The 17,527-nt window shown below is 39.4% G+C and overlaps 1 protein-coding gene across 3 annotated transcripts in view; it reads right to left on the bottom strand.

Annotated features, from left to right (window-relative positions):
* Positions 1-515: 515 nt before the first annotated feature.
* Positions 516-17,527, bottom strand: part of aebp2 (AE binding protein 2) — a 78,326-nt gene continuing 61,314 nt past the window's right edge. Inside the window, exons 8-10 of one of the 3 annotated variants that reach the window (XR_011955271.1) lie at positions 13,830-13,919; positions 1,824-1,853; positions 516-1,730 (exon numbers count right to left, since the gene is read on the bottom strand). Coding sequence is in view for 2 of the 3 variants with exons in the window: in XM_072562232.1 (XP_072418333.1) it covers positions 13,868-13,919 (52 nt within the window). In the remaining variant the exon portion in view is untranslated. Of the gene's footprint in view, positions 1,854-13,829; positions 13,920-17,527 lie in introns of all 3 variants that reach the window. The other 2 variants (XM_072562232.1, XM_072562233.1) reach the window with 2 other exon arrangements.

Here is a 17,527-nt window from a genome sequence, read left to right as displayed (position 1 = left end):
ATTTCAGACAGTTTCATTGGGTGTTGCTGCAGCTCTCAAATCCACCATTATTATTATTTCACTTTTCTTATATAAGGTAGCCATCTATTTTTCAGAAATGAAAGCTAATCTAGCTTTGCTCTTATTGTGTAATAATCATAAATCCAATTAACAAACCTGCACTTCAAATCCAAATTGCTTGAAGTGTTCACGGTGAATTACTGAACACAATAAGCATCATGAAAGTCTATAAATTTGCAACTGATAAGCCACTGCTTTATTTAAGTAAGTTAGATAAACATTTCTAAAAAAAGGGACTTGCTATGATTAGAATGAAGTGAGAGGCTCAGGTAAACAGACATGGACCAGCTTCTATTCCTTTGCTAAAAATTGTACTTTATGTCAGGGTTTTGGTTTCATAGAATCTCAGTTTGATTTGTATAGAATTTGGCTAGGCAATACAAACTGGGCACATTTATACATAGAATACAACTAAACATGACAGGAGATACCAAATATTTCATTTTATAGTTTATTATAAAAATGTAGCTGAAAAAGCAGTAGCAACTTGATTTGGATGGGAAGAAGCAGTGGATACAGGTGAAGTGCTCAGGTAAGGATACATTGTATGAAGGGTTTACAACTGTGCGAAACAAGGGTACTACAGGCTTTTTTAAAAAGCCTGCCTCTGTCCAGGAAATCTAAGTTTAAAGACACAATCCAAGTCATGCTGTTTACATCTTGCACAATACATTAAGACATTAGCAGTAGTAATTGGCATTTGCAGAAAATCACAAATGTCACTTTATATTTATAATTAGGCAAGGTGCTTTTTGTGGGGTTTTTGTTAACAGTTATTCTGGCAGCTCAAGAAAATTACATTATCCTTCAACATTTGTTCTACCGTAATATATACATTTCAAAATTTGCTTCCATGCTTCTAAAAGGTAAACCAAAATTGAAATCTACAGTACATTTTAAAGTATAAAAATATATTACAAATCTGCAGAAATATTTACAAGCAATTTACTATTATCTATATGTAACTCTTTGCGCCTTCTGAACCTAAGTCTAGGATGTTACAGAATAATCTAGAATTTTTCCCATCTTCATACAAGTAAAAATACAGGCTCTTTCACGTGATACACACGCAAGCATGAAGATTATCAACAATGCAATCACTTGGTTAATCTTGTCTCTAAAGATCTTCTATGCAGCAAGCTTTGGTGCATTGAAATAAAACTTTCCAGCTTTTATTCCCCCATCAGATCAACAATCTAAATTGGCGGCAGAAATTAATTTTCAACACTTGAGATCATTTTCAAGGTAAACAAGATATTTAAAGTTCACAAATCTTAATTCATGAACTTTTACTGTAGAGTTATTTGAAATGAAGAAATTAAAGAAAACCATTAAAGTATTTAATTAAACTGAGGTTGTTATACAAGTAGCGATTGGGAGAAAGTAATAAAAAAAACTGCATTTCTGATCAAAGTTGGACAATTAGATTTTTTTTAAAAATCCTTAATGAAATTTTATATCTTGATTTTAGATTAGAAAGGGGCACAGCTTGAAGCAGCGAGTAAACAAGTTCCAAGGAGGAAGTTTCTCATTGCACATCCCCCCTTGTTAGATGCCAAACATTCCCTGTAGAACTTTTCCATTGTACCGTCTCATCTCGAAGAGGTGGAGTGCGAAGCTTCAGATCCATTCTCCCAAAGTCTGCTTTTAGTACAAATAATCAGCTAGGACTGGGAGAAAAAAAGTGATTCTAATGTGCAATATTCTATTCGAGTCATGGCGACTAATTTTGACACCATTCTGGTTCCCAGATTGGACCTTACCTCCTTTTCAGCCTTTTCTGTGGCATTGTCCTAAAAAGGAGGGAAAAAGAAAAGGAAAAATTTAAAAATCAAAATCTTGCCTTTAAGGCTAATTGCAATATGATCTGAAAGTAGTTAAACTAAACTCAACAGAAGTGAAATGACTATGTATGATATTTAACACATGATTTTGTAACCACTTGTTAAAAGGTTAGCACATTCATTGCCAAATATTTATTATGGGGCAAACATGTTTTTACGTGCTGCAGGCAGTAGTTTTCAGAGAGATCACTGCATCTTTTAAAGAGCAGATGGAATAAATACTTGAAGCACTGGAAGCTATGAGGAGAGAGCAGGTCAGTGGCTTTAGGTTTGGACTGCCTAGCAGAGTCAGTACAGACGCAGATAAGCAAAACGCTCACCTGTAAACTTCTCTGCTTCATTTACAAAACAATACCTTAATTTACAGGCTGGAATTTTAATCAGATTGCATCATCCAGAGATCTTTGGAACAAGAAAATAAATCTGCAAAAATAACGAGGGAAACAAACAGATCCAGCAGACTTTTGGTATGCTTACCTTTTGATTTTTCAATAACACATCAAAAATGACAATGGCTGCCACCTATTTGCTGAGACACAGACACATGCCCAATGAGTTAAACATTGACAACTACTTCCAATGGGCATGTCAAGGGAGTTACTCTTTTCTCACAAGTGGACTATTCAAATTCACAGAACAAAAGAATGAACAGCTGACAGCAAGACTACGTCTAACATATCCCCATATTAGGGGCCAAATTATTTTTTTGCTCCAGAGACTTTCTCAAGGGCTGCTTTTTTGATTTTGGGAGCTCCTTTTCTCACTAATGCATTTTCAGATGACACACAGAGTAGCATTACCTTCTGGATTTGTGCTTTTTTGTTTAAATTGAGTTTCTTCTTTACATAGATAAGACAAATACCAAAGATCGTATACAAACAAATATTAAATCTTATAACTTAATCTATAAACAAAATGTTTTGTTAATCATAATTAAAAATTTTCCATACTCTCTTTTTATGCATTCACCAAAATAAATAGTTAAATGCATACCTTATGTAAAAATGATGGAACATTAATCCTGATTTTCCAGGAATTATTATGTCTGTAACTAGGAAAAATATAAAGTTGTAAATAGATTCCTGAAAATTGTTGAAAGAAACTGAACGCAGGATGCTGATTTTTATCTAGTTATGCAAATTGAAGATACTCTCTCTCTCTCTCAGCATTTCACCTTCACACACAAAAAGAAATTAAGGCTTCAGCTACCCTGATTGCCCCCACTCCTCCTTCACAGAAAGTGCTCAGGTGTTGACAGCATTGTGGGAGGCCATTCGCCCTGTCATGCCTGAACCACTCAAAGACCTGACTACACTAATCCAATTTTTCATCTCTTGGCTCAGTGAACTGAAGGCGATAGGTACAAGATTTTTTAAAAATTCCATTCACAGGATGAGGGTGCTACTGGCTAGACCCTCATACTGCCCATTCATAATTGCCCAGAGACCGGTTAAGAGTGAACCACATGCTGATAGATTCATGGTCATTGAATTCATATTCATCTGCCATGCCAGGATTCAAACCCTGGGTCTCTGGATTAACAGTGCAGTGATCACACCACTAGGCCATTGCTTCCCTGTGAATACCGAAATACTGCTTAAATGTTTCAAGGGTTTCCTGACTTAACCACCCTTTCAGGCAGAGAGTTCCAGATTCCCAGTGAAGGGATTCTCAAAAACTCTGAGCCTTCTAGCTCTTACACTCAATGTCCTCTGGTTAGTGAAACTACTTCTAATGGAAACAGCAACTTCCCATCCATTCTACACCCCAAAGTCTTATACACCATTTTTAATTCCCCCATCCACCATTGCTGCTCCAAGAGAAACAAACCTGGGCCTATCTGATCTTTCCTGTTAGCTCAGATCCTACAGTCCAGGTAGCATCCTGCTAAATCTCTTCTGCCTCTCCTCTGGTGCAATCAAATCCTTCTGATAATGTCAAAAAGTGTGGGGCTGGAAAAGCATAGCTGGTCAAGCACAGCTGGTCTGGCAGCATCTGGTGAGTAGGAGAGTCGACATTGAGCATAAGCTCTTCATCAGGAATGCTGCCTGACCGGCTGTGCTTTGGCAGCACCACACTTTGTGACTCTGATCTCTGGCATCTGCAGCCCTCACTTACTCCTTTCTATAATGATTAGATTCCCTACAGTGTGGAAACAGGCCCTTCAGCCCAACAGGTCCACAACAACCCTCCGAAGAGTTACCCACCCAGACACATTTCCCTCTGACTAATGTAACTAACGCTATGGGCAATTTAGAATGGCCAATTCACCTGGTCTGCACATCTTTCGAATGTGGGAGGAAACCCACACAGACACGGGGAGAACGTGCAAACTCCACACAGACAGTTGCCCAAGGCTGGAATGGAACCTGGGTCCTTGGCACTGAGGTAGTAGTGCTAACCACTGAGCCACTGTGCTGCCCCGAATGTGGCACAGAGCAGTCCAATTGTGGTCTGGCCAGCATAATTTCCTTGTTTTTTTTATTCCATATCTTTATTAAATAAGGTAGGTACCTCAACCTCTCAACTACTCATCTACTTGCCCTGCTGCCTTCATGGATCTACTAGTGTACAAAGTTCCCCTGATTCGCAATATTTTCCAGAGTTCTACAATTCAAAGTGAAATTCCCTTGTCTTGTTAGTCCTTCCAAGATCATTACCTCACTTCTCCAGGTTGAGTTCCACTTGCCACTAGTCTGCCCACATGACCAGTTTGTCAATATCCTTCTGTTCATTATTCGCTTCCTATTATTCTACCTTAAATGTACATTGTGCATTCCATTAACTCCAATCCATTCGTGTGTGCTACAAGCAGGAAGGGCCCCAGTGTGGAACACTGCAAAAATCCATTGGAAACAGATTTCCAGTCACACAAACATCCTTCGACAATCGCCCCCTGCTTCCCACCTTTCAGCCAATTTTGGATTCAATGCTCAATTTGCATTTGAATCCATGGCCTCTTACCTTCTTGACTAGTCTACTAAAGCCACACTGAAGTCTATATCAACCACACCAAACATTACCAGTGGCACCCCTTAATAAAATTCAATAAAATTTGTCAAACAAAGTTCTCTTAAATCCATGTCGGTGCTTGCTGACTGACCCACGTTTCTCTCCAAGTGCAAATATATTTTGTCCTTTCTAATGTTCCCACCAAGGTCAGACTGACTGATTTGAGATTTACTAGTCGATTCCTAATTTTTTTAAAAAATGGGAGAACATTAAGTAGTTTTCCAGCCCTCTGGTACCAGATCTGTCACCAGAGAGGTTCTGAAAATTACTGCAATGGCTCCCTTTACCTCCCCTAACAGGCAGAGATACAGGCCTGTGGGTGCATTAAGTTTGAAAACTGTTAAACCCACTAGCACTGCCTCTCTATGCTTGATTTCTTTTAATATTTCACAGTGCTCCATCCTGATTTTTAATCCTGTATCGTCTGTTTTCATTGTGAAGGCCGATGCAAATTATCCATTAAGGACTGTGTCCACATCTTTCATCTCATGCACAGATTATCTCAATGGTCCCAGAGTGGCCCTATTCTTTCCCTAGTTATTCTCTGGTTTCATGTAAATTTCAAAAACCCTTCAGTTTTACTTTAGTTTACTCACCAATTTATTCTCATGTGCATTCCAAACTTTCCTAATTTCATTTTTAATTCATCCCATGTACTTTTTGTAGTCTAGGGACTCTGCTGTATTAAGGCCTCACCCTAAGCCTTTTTTTAAAATCCTAACCTTTATGCCCCTTTACATCTATGATTCTTTGGTCTCAGTCTCACCCTTTCATTTTATGGGAATATATTTGTCCTGTAGTCTCGCTCTTCCCTCCTTGAATGAGTGTCATTGCTCTGACAAGAGTTGTTACTATTTCTGCATCTTCCACAGTAACAGAACTTGAACAAATCTATTAAGAATGCCCACTTTGCCATGAACACAACTGTTCCAAGTCCCAATGCCATGTTCTTGTACACTGAAAATTTCAGTTAGATAAACTCAGGCAAACTATTTTGGCTTTTGTTGCTGTGCTGCATTAGCTAGGACAGGAGTAAAATCATTCTGATGGGTGTTATCCATTTGCAAGGTAATACCTTTTACAGAAACAACCTCAGAATCAAATAAAGATAGACAGAATGGATACTCCAATTTTGAACAGGGATTTAATTTCTCCCAAAATGTCATGATAATTGAAGCACAGCTTTAAGGGCATCAAGTTTTGTCCGTTAGTTATGATGCTAATGTGTTAAAAAATGCCTTACAGTAATATCCAGATGGCGTTTTCAATTCATCAATCTGGGTACAAGGTTGCATCAGTTATTGCCGAAATAAATGTAATGGTTGGGAGAGGTACTTGTGGCTTTTGTCAGTCAAATTCAAGTGCTCAGGTGAGCGATCAAGTAATAAATTAAAGTGAATATTTGACATGGACAGAGCTGAGGATAAAGTATTACAATGAGAACTAACTCACCTTCAATTAGGATTCATCATTTCTCTAACCCGTTACTTCCAATTCTTGATTCTTGGCATTAACAAACATACTTAACTACCGTGGTTAATTTAGGGGTGGGGGGGAATAGGGAGCACAACACAATTTTCCACTGCAGATGATGCTTTGCATTTGTTCACAATAGAGATCTGGCAAATGTTTATCACGTTTTCCAGTCAGGTACAACTTCAATCGAGAGTGCATTGAAAACATAATGGCAAACTGTGGTCTTCTGGCCAAAACCAGAAGAACGGGTTCAATCAGTAATCAAAACAATTTTGGAGTTGCTTACAGTTCACCAATTTTAAGTCATGATGTGGAGGTGCTGGTGTTGGACTGGTGCTGGTGTGGACAAAGTTTAAAATCACAACACCAGGTTATAGTCCAACAGGTTCATTTGGAAATACTAACTTTCGGAATGCTACTGACGAAGGAGCAGCACTCCAAAAGCTTGTTGGACTATAATTTGGTGGCTTGAGATTTTTAGTTTTAAGTAAAAGGAGATAGATACATCAAGCCAAAGTTAACAGTTTACCAATAAGCCTGATCAAGCTGGAAATGGGCATTCCTGAGATTAAAATCCAAGACAATGCTCCTGGCACATTAATTTCTTTAACTTAAAGAAAAATGCTAGAGAAACTCAAGTGTGACATTTGGTAGAAATTAAATCCCTGTTCAAAACTGGAGTTCACTGGAGAGTGAAACAGAGTTAACATTCTCTTCACAGATGCTGTTAGGCCTGCTGAGTTTCCAGAGCATTTTCTATTTTAATTTCAGACCTCAGTACTAAGCATCCACAGTACTCTATTATTAATATATTTAAAAGTTCCTTCAAGGCGGTGGAATTAATTACTGAAGATTAGGATGTCTTGATATCCAAATACTTAGCAAATATAAAGCAAAAGATTTAGGTTCCCTTGACTGCACGTTAATTCTGGAAAAAGTGAGGACTGCAGATGCTGGAGATCAGTCGAGAGTGTGGTGCTGGAAAAGCACAGCATGTCAGGCAGCATCCGTGAGTGGGAGAATCGGTGTCTCGGACATAAGCCTTTCATCAGGACGTAGGGCTTATGCCTGAAACATCAATTCTCCTGCTCCTCAGATGCTGCCTGACCTGCTGTGCTTTTCCAACATCATTCTCTTGATTGCATGTGAATTCTATCTCAGCCACTCTGCCACACTTGCCATCAGCTCAGAGAATGCTATTAAGTGTGAGGAACATTGAATACTGTAGGTGTAGGCCTTTCCATTATTCAATCAGATCACAAATGATCTGTCATTTAAATTTACCCACCTACCTTGCTTGGCCTCATATCTTTAATTTCAACAAAAAATTCAGATTTAAAATGATTAAGATCATAGTCACACATGTTCCAAATGTCTACCACCATTTAGGTCATGAAATTCCTCACTTCTCTTCTGAATGGCCTGGCTCTGTGATTAGGCCTATGCTCTTGTTCTAAATATCCCCACCAGAGAAGAAAAATCCTTTCAAAACCTTAGCACCTCAGCCAAATCTATAAACCTACTTAGGCTGTATGCCGGTGCTGACTCTTGGAAAGAGCCGTTATACTTAGGGTCACATCCCGCCTCTATATTTTTCAGTAATCCTGTAACCTGCTCATTCAAGAGTGTGGTGCTGGAAAAGCACAGCAGGTCAGGCAGCATCCGAGGAGCAGGAGAATCGATGTTTCGGACAGAAGCTCTTCATCAGGAAACCTGCTCATTCTCAAGCATCCCATAGAATAAGCTTCAACCATTCTGTCAGTCGATGTTTCAGTTTCCAACAAATCAACAGGGGGGGAAAAAAGTCTCAATTCACTTCTTGATCTTTTACTAATGATTCTGAAACTAATGTCCATGAATTATGGATCAATTTCCCAGACAGAATACTTTTTCTCGATCTACACTAACAAAATCTATTATCTTGAAACTTAGAGATTAAGACTCCTCTTAACCTTGTCTGTTCCAAGAACAGTCCAACTTTTTGTCCTAACTGAAGACTCTAATCTCTGGTTACGTACAGATGAACCTACATATTCTCAAGGAATTTGCATCTTTCCTCAAAGGTCGTGGCCAGAATTGTCCAGTCCTCCTGCTGAAGCAGATAAAATTCTAAAAGCTCTGTTGTTTATTCTATTCCTCCATTTACAAACAAGCTTTTTTTTCCAAGATCACCTAACGAACATGTACTGCCACCTTTATAGGGTCATAGAGATGTACAGTATGGAAACAGACCCTTCGGTCCCACCTGTCCATGCCGACCAGATATCCCAACCCAATCTAGTCCCACCTGCCAGCACCTGGTCCATATCCCTCCAAACCCTTCCTGGTCATATACCCATCCAAATGCCTCTTAAATGTTGCAATTGTACCAGTCTCCACCACTTCCTCTGGCACCTCATTCCATACATGTGCCACCCTGTGTGAAAAAGTTGCCCCTTAGGTCTCATATCTTTCCCCTCTCCCCTAAACCAATGCCCTCTAGTTTTGGACTCCCTGACACCAGGGAAAAACTTTGCCTATTTACCCTATCCATGCCCCTCAATTTTGTAAACCTCTATAAGGTCACCCCTCAGCCTCCGACGCTCCAGAGAATACAGCCCCAGCCTCTTCAGCCTCTCCCTATAGCTCAAATCCTCCTACTCTGGCAACATCTTTGTAAATCTTTCTGAACCCTTTCAAGTTTCACACCATCTTTCCAAAAGGAAGGAGACCTGAACTGCATGCAATATTCCAACATGCAATAAACAATGTTGTCCCAAAAATGATCTCCCAACTCCTGTACTCAATACTCTGACCAATAAAGGAAAGCATACCAAACACCTTCTCCACTATCCTATCTACCTGCGACTCCACTTTCAAGGAGCCATGAACCCGCATTCCAAGATCTTTTTGTCCAGCAACAACCAGAGGATCTTACCATTAAGTGTTTTCCCAAAATGCAGCACCTTGCATTTTTCTGAATTAAACTCCATCTGCCACTTCTCTGCCCATTGGCTCATCTGGTCAAGATCCTGTTGTAATCGGAGGTAACCTTCTTCGCTGTCCACTATACCTCCAATTTTGGTGTCATCTGCAAACTTACTAACTGTACCTCTTACGCTCGCATCCAAATCATTTATTTAAATGACAAAAAGTAGAGGGCCCAGCACCGATCCTTGTGGCACTCCACTGGTCACAGGCCTCCAGTCTGAAAAACCACCCTCCACCACCATCCTCTGTCTTCTACCTTTGAGCCAGTTCTGTATCTAAATGGCTAGTTCTCCATGTATTCCTTGAGATCTATCATTGCTAATCAGTCTCCCATGGGGAACCTTGTCAAACGCCTTATTGAAGTCCATATACTGCTACATCTACTGCTCTGCCTCATCAATCCTCTTTTGTTACTTCTTCAAAAAACTCAATCAAGTTTGTGAGACATGATTTTCCATGCACAAAACCATGCTGACTCTTCCTAATCAGTGCTTGCCTTTCCAAATACATGTACATCCTGTCCCTCAGAATTCCCTCCAACAACTTGCCCATCACTGACGTCAGGCTCACTGGTCTATAGTTCCCTGGCTTGTCCTTACCATCCTTAAAACAGTGGCACCACGTTAGCCAACCTCCAGTCTTCCCGCACCTCACCCGTGACTATCAATGATGCAAATATCTCAGCAAGAGGCCCAGCAATCACTTCTCTAGCTGCCCACAGACTTCTAGGGTACACCTGATCAGGTCCTGAGGATTTATCCACCTTTACCCGTTTCAAGTCATCCAGCACTTCCTCCTCTGTAATATGGACATTTTGCAAGCTGTCACCATCTATTTCCCTACAGTCTATATCTTCCATATCCTTTTCCACAGTAAATACTGATGCAAAATACAGATTTAGTATCCCCCCCCCCATTTTGTATGGCTCCACACAAAAGCCTCCTTGCTGATCTTTGAGGGGTCCTTTGCACCTTCTCTAGTAGGTACATCCACATACTAAATCAGAAAATTGCCTTCTATACACAAATTCCTCTCCATCTCAACCCTTAACACTATGGCAGTCCCAGTCTATGTTTGGAAAGTTAAAATCCCCTACCATAATCACCCTATTATTCTTATAGACAGCTGAGATCTCCTTACAAGTTTGTTTTTCAATTTCCCTCTGACTATTAGGGGGTTTATAATACAATCCCAATAAGGTTATCATTCTTTTCTGATCTCTCAGTTCTACCCAAATAACTTCCCTCGACGTATTTCCGGGAATATCTTCCCTCAGCACAGCGGTAATGCTATCCTTTATCAAAAATGCCCGTTAGGTCCCTAGCATTGAAATAAATGCAGTTTAATTTATTAGTCCTACCTTGTCCCTGCCTGCCCTGACTTTGTCTACTTCTGTTCTCAACTGTACCAGTCTCAGATCGATCTCTTTCCTCACTACCTTCCTGGGTCCCACCTCCCCACCTTACTAGTTTAAATCCTCCTGAGCAGCTCTAGCAAATTCCCCTGCCAGTAAATTAGTCCCCTTCCACTTTAAGTGCAATCTGTCCTTCTTGTACAGGTCACTTCTATCCCAAAAGAGATTCCAATGATCCAAAAATGTGAATCCTTCTCCCATACACCAGCTCCTCAGCCATGCATTCATCTGCTCTATCCTCCTATTCCTGCCCTCACTAGCTCGTAGCACCAGGAATAATCCACATATAACTACTCTCAAGGACCTCATTTTTAAATTTCTGCCTAACTCTAATCTCCCTTCAGAATCTCAACCTTTGCCCTTCCTATGTCATTGGTTCTAATGTGTACAATGACCTCTTGCTGGCCCCGCACCCCCGTGAGAACATTCCGCACCCTCTGAGACATCCTTGATCCTGGCACCAGCGAAGGAATACACCATTTTGATTTTTCGCTGCTGTCCACAGAAAGGTCTGTCTGTACCTCGGACTAGAGAATCTCCTAACGCAATTGATCTCTTGGAACCCGACATACTCCTCGTTGCATTACAGCCAGTCTCAATACCAGAAACTCGGCTGTTTGTGCTACATTCCCCTGAGAATCCATCACCCCCTAAGTTTTCCAAAACAGCATACCAGTTTGAAATGGGTATATCCACAAAAGACTCCTGCCCTGGTGGCTACCTCTCTTACCCTACCTGGAATTAACCCATGTCACTGTATCTGAGACTCTCTTTCACCCCCCCCCCCCTTCCTATAACTGCTATCCATCACATACTGTTGCTGTTGCAAATTCCTCATTGCTTCCGTCTCTCCAAACGATCCATTCCATCTGATAAGATTCACAGCATTTATGGCAGATATAATCCACAGTAACCCTTAAACTCTCACACCTGACAAGTAGTACATATCACTCTATTAAAGGCCATCTTTGCTCCTCCACAATCTACAGACCCAGAAAATAACACCGGTCTTATTCCTCTACAAACACTGCCCCAGGTTAAATTAGTAGTTATGGTTTATATTTTAAGTTTAAATCAAGAGACAAATCTCCAAAAACACATAATCAAGAAAGAACCCACTCCACTCACTACTGCAAATTCTCTGTAGGCCACACTTAAAACAACGATTAACTTATCTGATTCTGTGCTGTGAGCTTTGCCCAACAGTTCTTCCAAGATCAGTTGTGAATTTCACTGTTTGTTAATTTGCCCAGATGTACTCTGACGTCCAGTGATATATGAATTCAAACAAAGGCAGTAACTGTGCAGATTCTCTCTCTCTCTCCTGCAATTACCTCACCATGTGTTTCCTTTGTCTGTTCTGTTGTTGTTTTGACTCCCCCCGCCCCCCCCCCCCCAAAGTTCCCAAAACAATCCAAGAGAATAATACATTCAAAATCTTTCATCTATACTTTTGAAACAAACCATATGATACATTCTTTCCACACTGGTCACACTGAAGAGCAACACTTCACAAGTTGAACATTGAACTCCAACTGCCATTCTTCTGCCCAATCCTCCACCTTGAAGCTTATAGATAACCTTATCACTATAAATTTATAATGTTGCCCCCGCATCCAAATTAAGGTTATTTATAATATTTATTTCTGAGAAATTGGGTCAAGCGACACCACTGTATAACAATGTTCTGAAAAAAAATCAACATATGTTGCAGCCTGCTCGCAGGTTGATTTTAAATCTGAAACACACTTTTCTTTTAATCCCATAAGTTTCCACCTTAATAAGCTTGTGTGACATTATCAAATGCCTTTCCGTAATCAGCACTTAATTTTGTATATTTTGGTGAATGCTAAAAATCCAGTTCAAGTAATTTCTCTTCATAATAACATTTAGAATTTGGTACAATCTAGTGAATATGTACTGAACTCCATGCAAGGCCAACACATACACTCCAAGACGTGGCTCCCAAAACTCTACATAATACTTCTGATGTAATCCAACTACAGTTTTAAGACGATAAAGCAAAACTTCCTCTTCTCCACATATACCCAGTGACAACAATGCAACAAATTTGTAGCTCAAAGGACAAGCTGGACACAGTGAAACTAATAATTGCAAAATCATGGCCATATTATGAAAATCAGGAAAGGTGGGAGAAGGGAATTAACAACGTAAAGATTCCTTTCTTAACCACATCACATTTTTCTGGCTTTTCTAACGAGTTAGGATACTCTCTGTCAAAGGGAGGGTGGGGAAGAAAAACGACGTACTGCAGATATTAGACCATTGTAGAGAAAATGTGAAGATGGATAGCATAATAAAAATAATGCTTTTCCACATGATTAAAAACTTCCTGTTTCATTAACTAAACAGAAGTGTAACTAACAAAAAAGCAAATTGTAAGATCCTCACTGACGGACTAACAAATTTTAAGGCTTAACAGTTTTGAAATTCACCCTTGCATTTGTTTCCACTCTTTCAACAATTTTTTTCCTTTCGTCTCCACTATAAATCACAAATTGCTTGTGTATAACATTTAGCAGAAAGTTAAAAATTAACTGCATGCTTATCAGATGGGTTGCTTCTTAAATATTGTAGCTATGTATTTTGATAACATGAAAGCATAAATATAAAATCTATAAAGTTCAGAATTACAAACCAAATTTCATTGTTGGTGCTTGGCCCTATAGCACTTCAGCATTTTGACTGGAAATACATCTTAAAAATTAGAGTTGAAACACCAGTGTACTGTTATTTCCCAATATTTAAGAGCCATTTAGAGACCAGTAATTGACTGGAGTTTATGGATTGCATTGGTTTAGTTGTGAAGGATCAGGTAAGTGGAAAATGGAAGTGAGAGAGACGTTTATCACAATTTATCACAGATTAGAATGAAATTGTTCACAGAAATGCAAGGCGTGAACTGCATTAAGTCACGGTCTTTAAAAGTTTCAAGAACAAATCCCTACTCGTGTAGTAATGTGACCTGCCTTCAAAGTACACTTGCAACAATATTTTTATAATGTAGATTGAGTTTTATTTTTAGCCCCTACCTGTGCTGCTTCTTCTAGACTTAAGTGAAGTTTAGTTGTCATGTGTCAACCATGGAGCCATGTTCATAATGTTGTAAGGAGCCAGTCGGCCTGTCAGTACAAGTAAAAACAGCTCAAAGCTGAATTATTCAGAAGAACAGTACACGGCTGCAGCACAAAAATTGGACTATGTGCGTGTAGTCAAGACCTTATTCCTACTTTTACCAGAAGAAAAAAAACTGCTTCTTAAACTGAAGGATGGAAATATGAATAACAGCCGCACAGATTGCATAGGTAAATCTGGAGAATACAGTGCTCTCAAATGTAAATCTACAATCACCTAACTACATTTTCAATTTACTTAGCAACAATAAGCTGCTACAAAGTTTGACAAGAATAAAACATTTTCTATTAACATGGAAATATAACATTTGAAGTCTAACACCCAAATTCCACTACCAAAAGAGGGAAATTAAGCCCAGAAATCTCAATATGGAATACAACAGAATTTATAGGAGAAAGTGAGGACTGCAGATACTGGAGATCAGAATCGAATGCAGAGTGCTGGAAAAGCACGGATCAGACAGCATCCGAGAAGCAGGAGAATTGACATTTCGGACATAAGCCCTTTATCAGGCTGGCTAATGCTCGAAATGTAATTTCGCCTGCTCCTCGGATGCTGCCTGATCGGCTGTGCTTTTCCAGCACCACACTCTTGATACAACAAAATCTCTGTCCATCACAAGGTTCAAGCTTGATATCGTGTAACACCTTCCTCCAGATCTAAAGGGATTTACCCACTGGATTATCGGGACCTTCACTACATATAATATCAAGCTAGCGCTTTATTCTGGAGATAAGTTGCCCATTGCTGTCATTATTAGAATAGAGTTTTGCAGTATTCTGCACAAAGACATTTGGACTGATGTCATGTAGTAATAACGTAAATCTTTCCATTGAAGGAGAATGTCAACCTTTGCAGACAGTTTTTAAGCAGAAAAGCAGGTGGGTAAAGGAATAGTAAAAGATGTTAGAATGCATGTGTTAAAATATGGAGAGAGAATGAGACGTGCATTGGGCGTTTACAATATAAGCTGAGGCTGTTTTTATAGTTCAGCATGAATGGACAAGTTGTGATCTTCATAACTGTTCAACTTTCTAGAATTGCAACATTACGGAATGGTTACCAAAAATCCTATCTGCAGGAAAACAAGTATCATATATACTCATGTAAAAATTGAATTTTTTTTTTTAAGACTTTAAAGTTAAATTTACAGGGTCAACTATTACATGGATACTACTTTTGAGGGGCTGAAATTCATGGTACAGTCCAAAATATATTAGCAGAAGCCCAATTGATCTCTTAAAAAGAGACGAGTTACGGTAGTTACCGGATAATGATAATAGAAACAAAAATGAATTAGTAAGCTTTTATACATACATACAAAAAGTGAAGTAGAAATATGATACAGCTTACAATTACATGGTACATTTAATTAAAGATGCCAGATTCAAAAGTTGATTAAAATCCTGCAAAATCACACTGTTCAACTAGGTATAGAACTATATTCCACGAATGCTACAGGGGAACTGAGCTCAGCTGAGCTGCACACAAAGGGAGGTTGTCACCTGACCCTGACCTGATGCATCGTAAACTTTTGCACCAAATCAGTGCAAGTGTACATCAAAACAATTCATTTCATCATAACATGTACAGCATAACACTGACTCACAAATGTAGATCTGTTATCCACGAAGAACTAGAGTTGACTTTTACATGAGATACGTGGAAAATTCCAGATTTTTTGGCCAAAGGTAACAGGTCGACTTTTACTCAAGAATATATGTTACTTCCCTGGCTCATTAGCAATGAATTATATTTTTAAATGCTAGCTAATCTCCCTCAGTGTCAAGAATAAAATGAAGTTTTTAGGTGAAATGGATTAGAGAACACAGGAAGTTTAGACCACGATGTGCAGTGAAATGACTTTAAAAGACACAGGTACACAAAGTAGATGCTAAAGTACTTATTTTCAGATTACATACCTTCAGTCTTATAAACACTACTTTAACATTAGCTAGCTAGCAGGGCTCATTGCAACTTTGGAAATCTAGACAGTTGGAATTTAGAAATTACTGTTTATAAACATTGGAAACTGGGGCAAAGGTTCAGGTGGCCCTGATTTATCAAAGTCTGACTTATGAACCCTCATACTTAACAGAGCAATCCTATACAGGGGCGTAACTTTAAAAACATACAAACATTTTCTGTATTTATGAATAGATGCTTTACACTGTCCTATGTTGAACCCACTATGCCATTCCATACAATACGGCTGATCCTTTGTCTCAATGTCATTCTCCTAGTTTCTCCTCATGCACCTTGACAGCTTTAGCTTCTAAAAATTTATATCACTCTTAAATACAGAGACTTAGCCCTATAGCCACCTTTGATAGAGAATTCAACAGGTTCACAACCGATCAAAGGCAGTCCACCTCAGTCCAAAATGGTCTACTGCATATCCAGAGACTGTTAACCCCTTGTTCTGGGCTCAACGAGAATCCCCCCCATCCATCTAAAATGCAGAAATTATAGGTCCAGTCCATTCAATGTCTCTTCATTTAACAAACCGATTATCACTGTCTAGCTTTAGTACGAACTGAGGAGTGGAGATCTGCAAACCCACTACTGGTTGCAGTAAAAGCTTACTGACATTAGCTATAATCGAAAAGCAGGTATAAAAAGGTACAACAAAGAACATACTGCCAATAAGAAAACCAGCATATTAAGTATAACCTGACGGTATTTTGTTTATTTTCTAAGTGAGTGTGGCTAAGTAAATTATTACAGAGGTAGGTTCACTTGGGGCTGACAATATATAGCCTCAAAAAAATGGCTATTCAACTTCACCAGAAATATTATGTAATGTGCAGGACAGGAAGTGATATTCACACCCAGTAAGAATGCATACTGATTTACGTCTTTGTAACTACGCATAATGGCTGAATATTATTAAACTTTCAAAACATAAACTGTTTTGTCCAAAGGGTAATTCAATAAGTAGAAAAAATGCATCTCCAGCAACATTTTGGGCGGCACGGTGGCACAGTGGTTAGCACTGCAGCCTCACAGCGCCAGAGACCCGGGTTCAATTCCCGCCTCAGGTGACTGACTGTGTGGAGTTTGCACGTTCTCCCCGTGTCTGCGTGGGTTTCCTCCGGGTGCTCCGGTTTCCTCCCACAGTCCAAAGATGTGCCGGCCAGGTGAATTGGCCATGCTAAATTGCCCGTAGTGTTAGGTAAGGGGTAGATGTAGATGTAGGGGTATGGGTGAGTTACGCTTCGGCGGGGCGGTGTGGACTTGTTGGGCCGAAGGGCCTGTTTCCACACTGTAAGTAATCTAATCTAATCTAATCTATTCTTGATTTACCATACTGCAAGAATTCAGTAACTATTGAGAACAGTCATATCACTTATTTCCACATCAAGATTCTGTTTTCCAAAGATTGAGAAGGCACCAATATTTAAACACTTTTATTCAGGGGAAGGTGGTAACACTGCCAAGGTCAGTATTTAATTGCCCACCCATACTTCCCTCTAAAATAGATATGGTGGCCTGCTTAAGTGAATAGAAACTAAAAAACCTGCAAGACCAGAGCTTCCTAAGCAGGTTTGTCAGCTGAGATTTCAGGGTACCAAGTTGAGAAACAGAAATGGAA

The sequence above is a fragment of the Chiloscyllium punctatum genome, chromosome 44 (assembly GCF_047496795.1).
Source record: "Chiloscyllium punctatum isolate Juve2018m chromosome 44, sChiPun1.3, whole genome shotgun sequence".
NCBI classification, from domain to species: Eukaryota; Metazoa; Chordata; class Chondrichthyes; order Orectolobiformes; family Hemiscylliidae; genus Chiloscyllium; species Chiloscyllium punctatum.
Note: the sequence above shows the minus strand (reverse complement) of the source record. Positions and strands in the feature narration are given on the sequence as shown.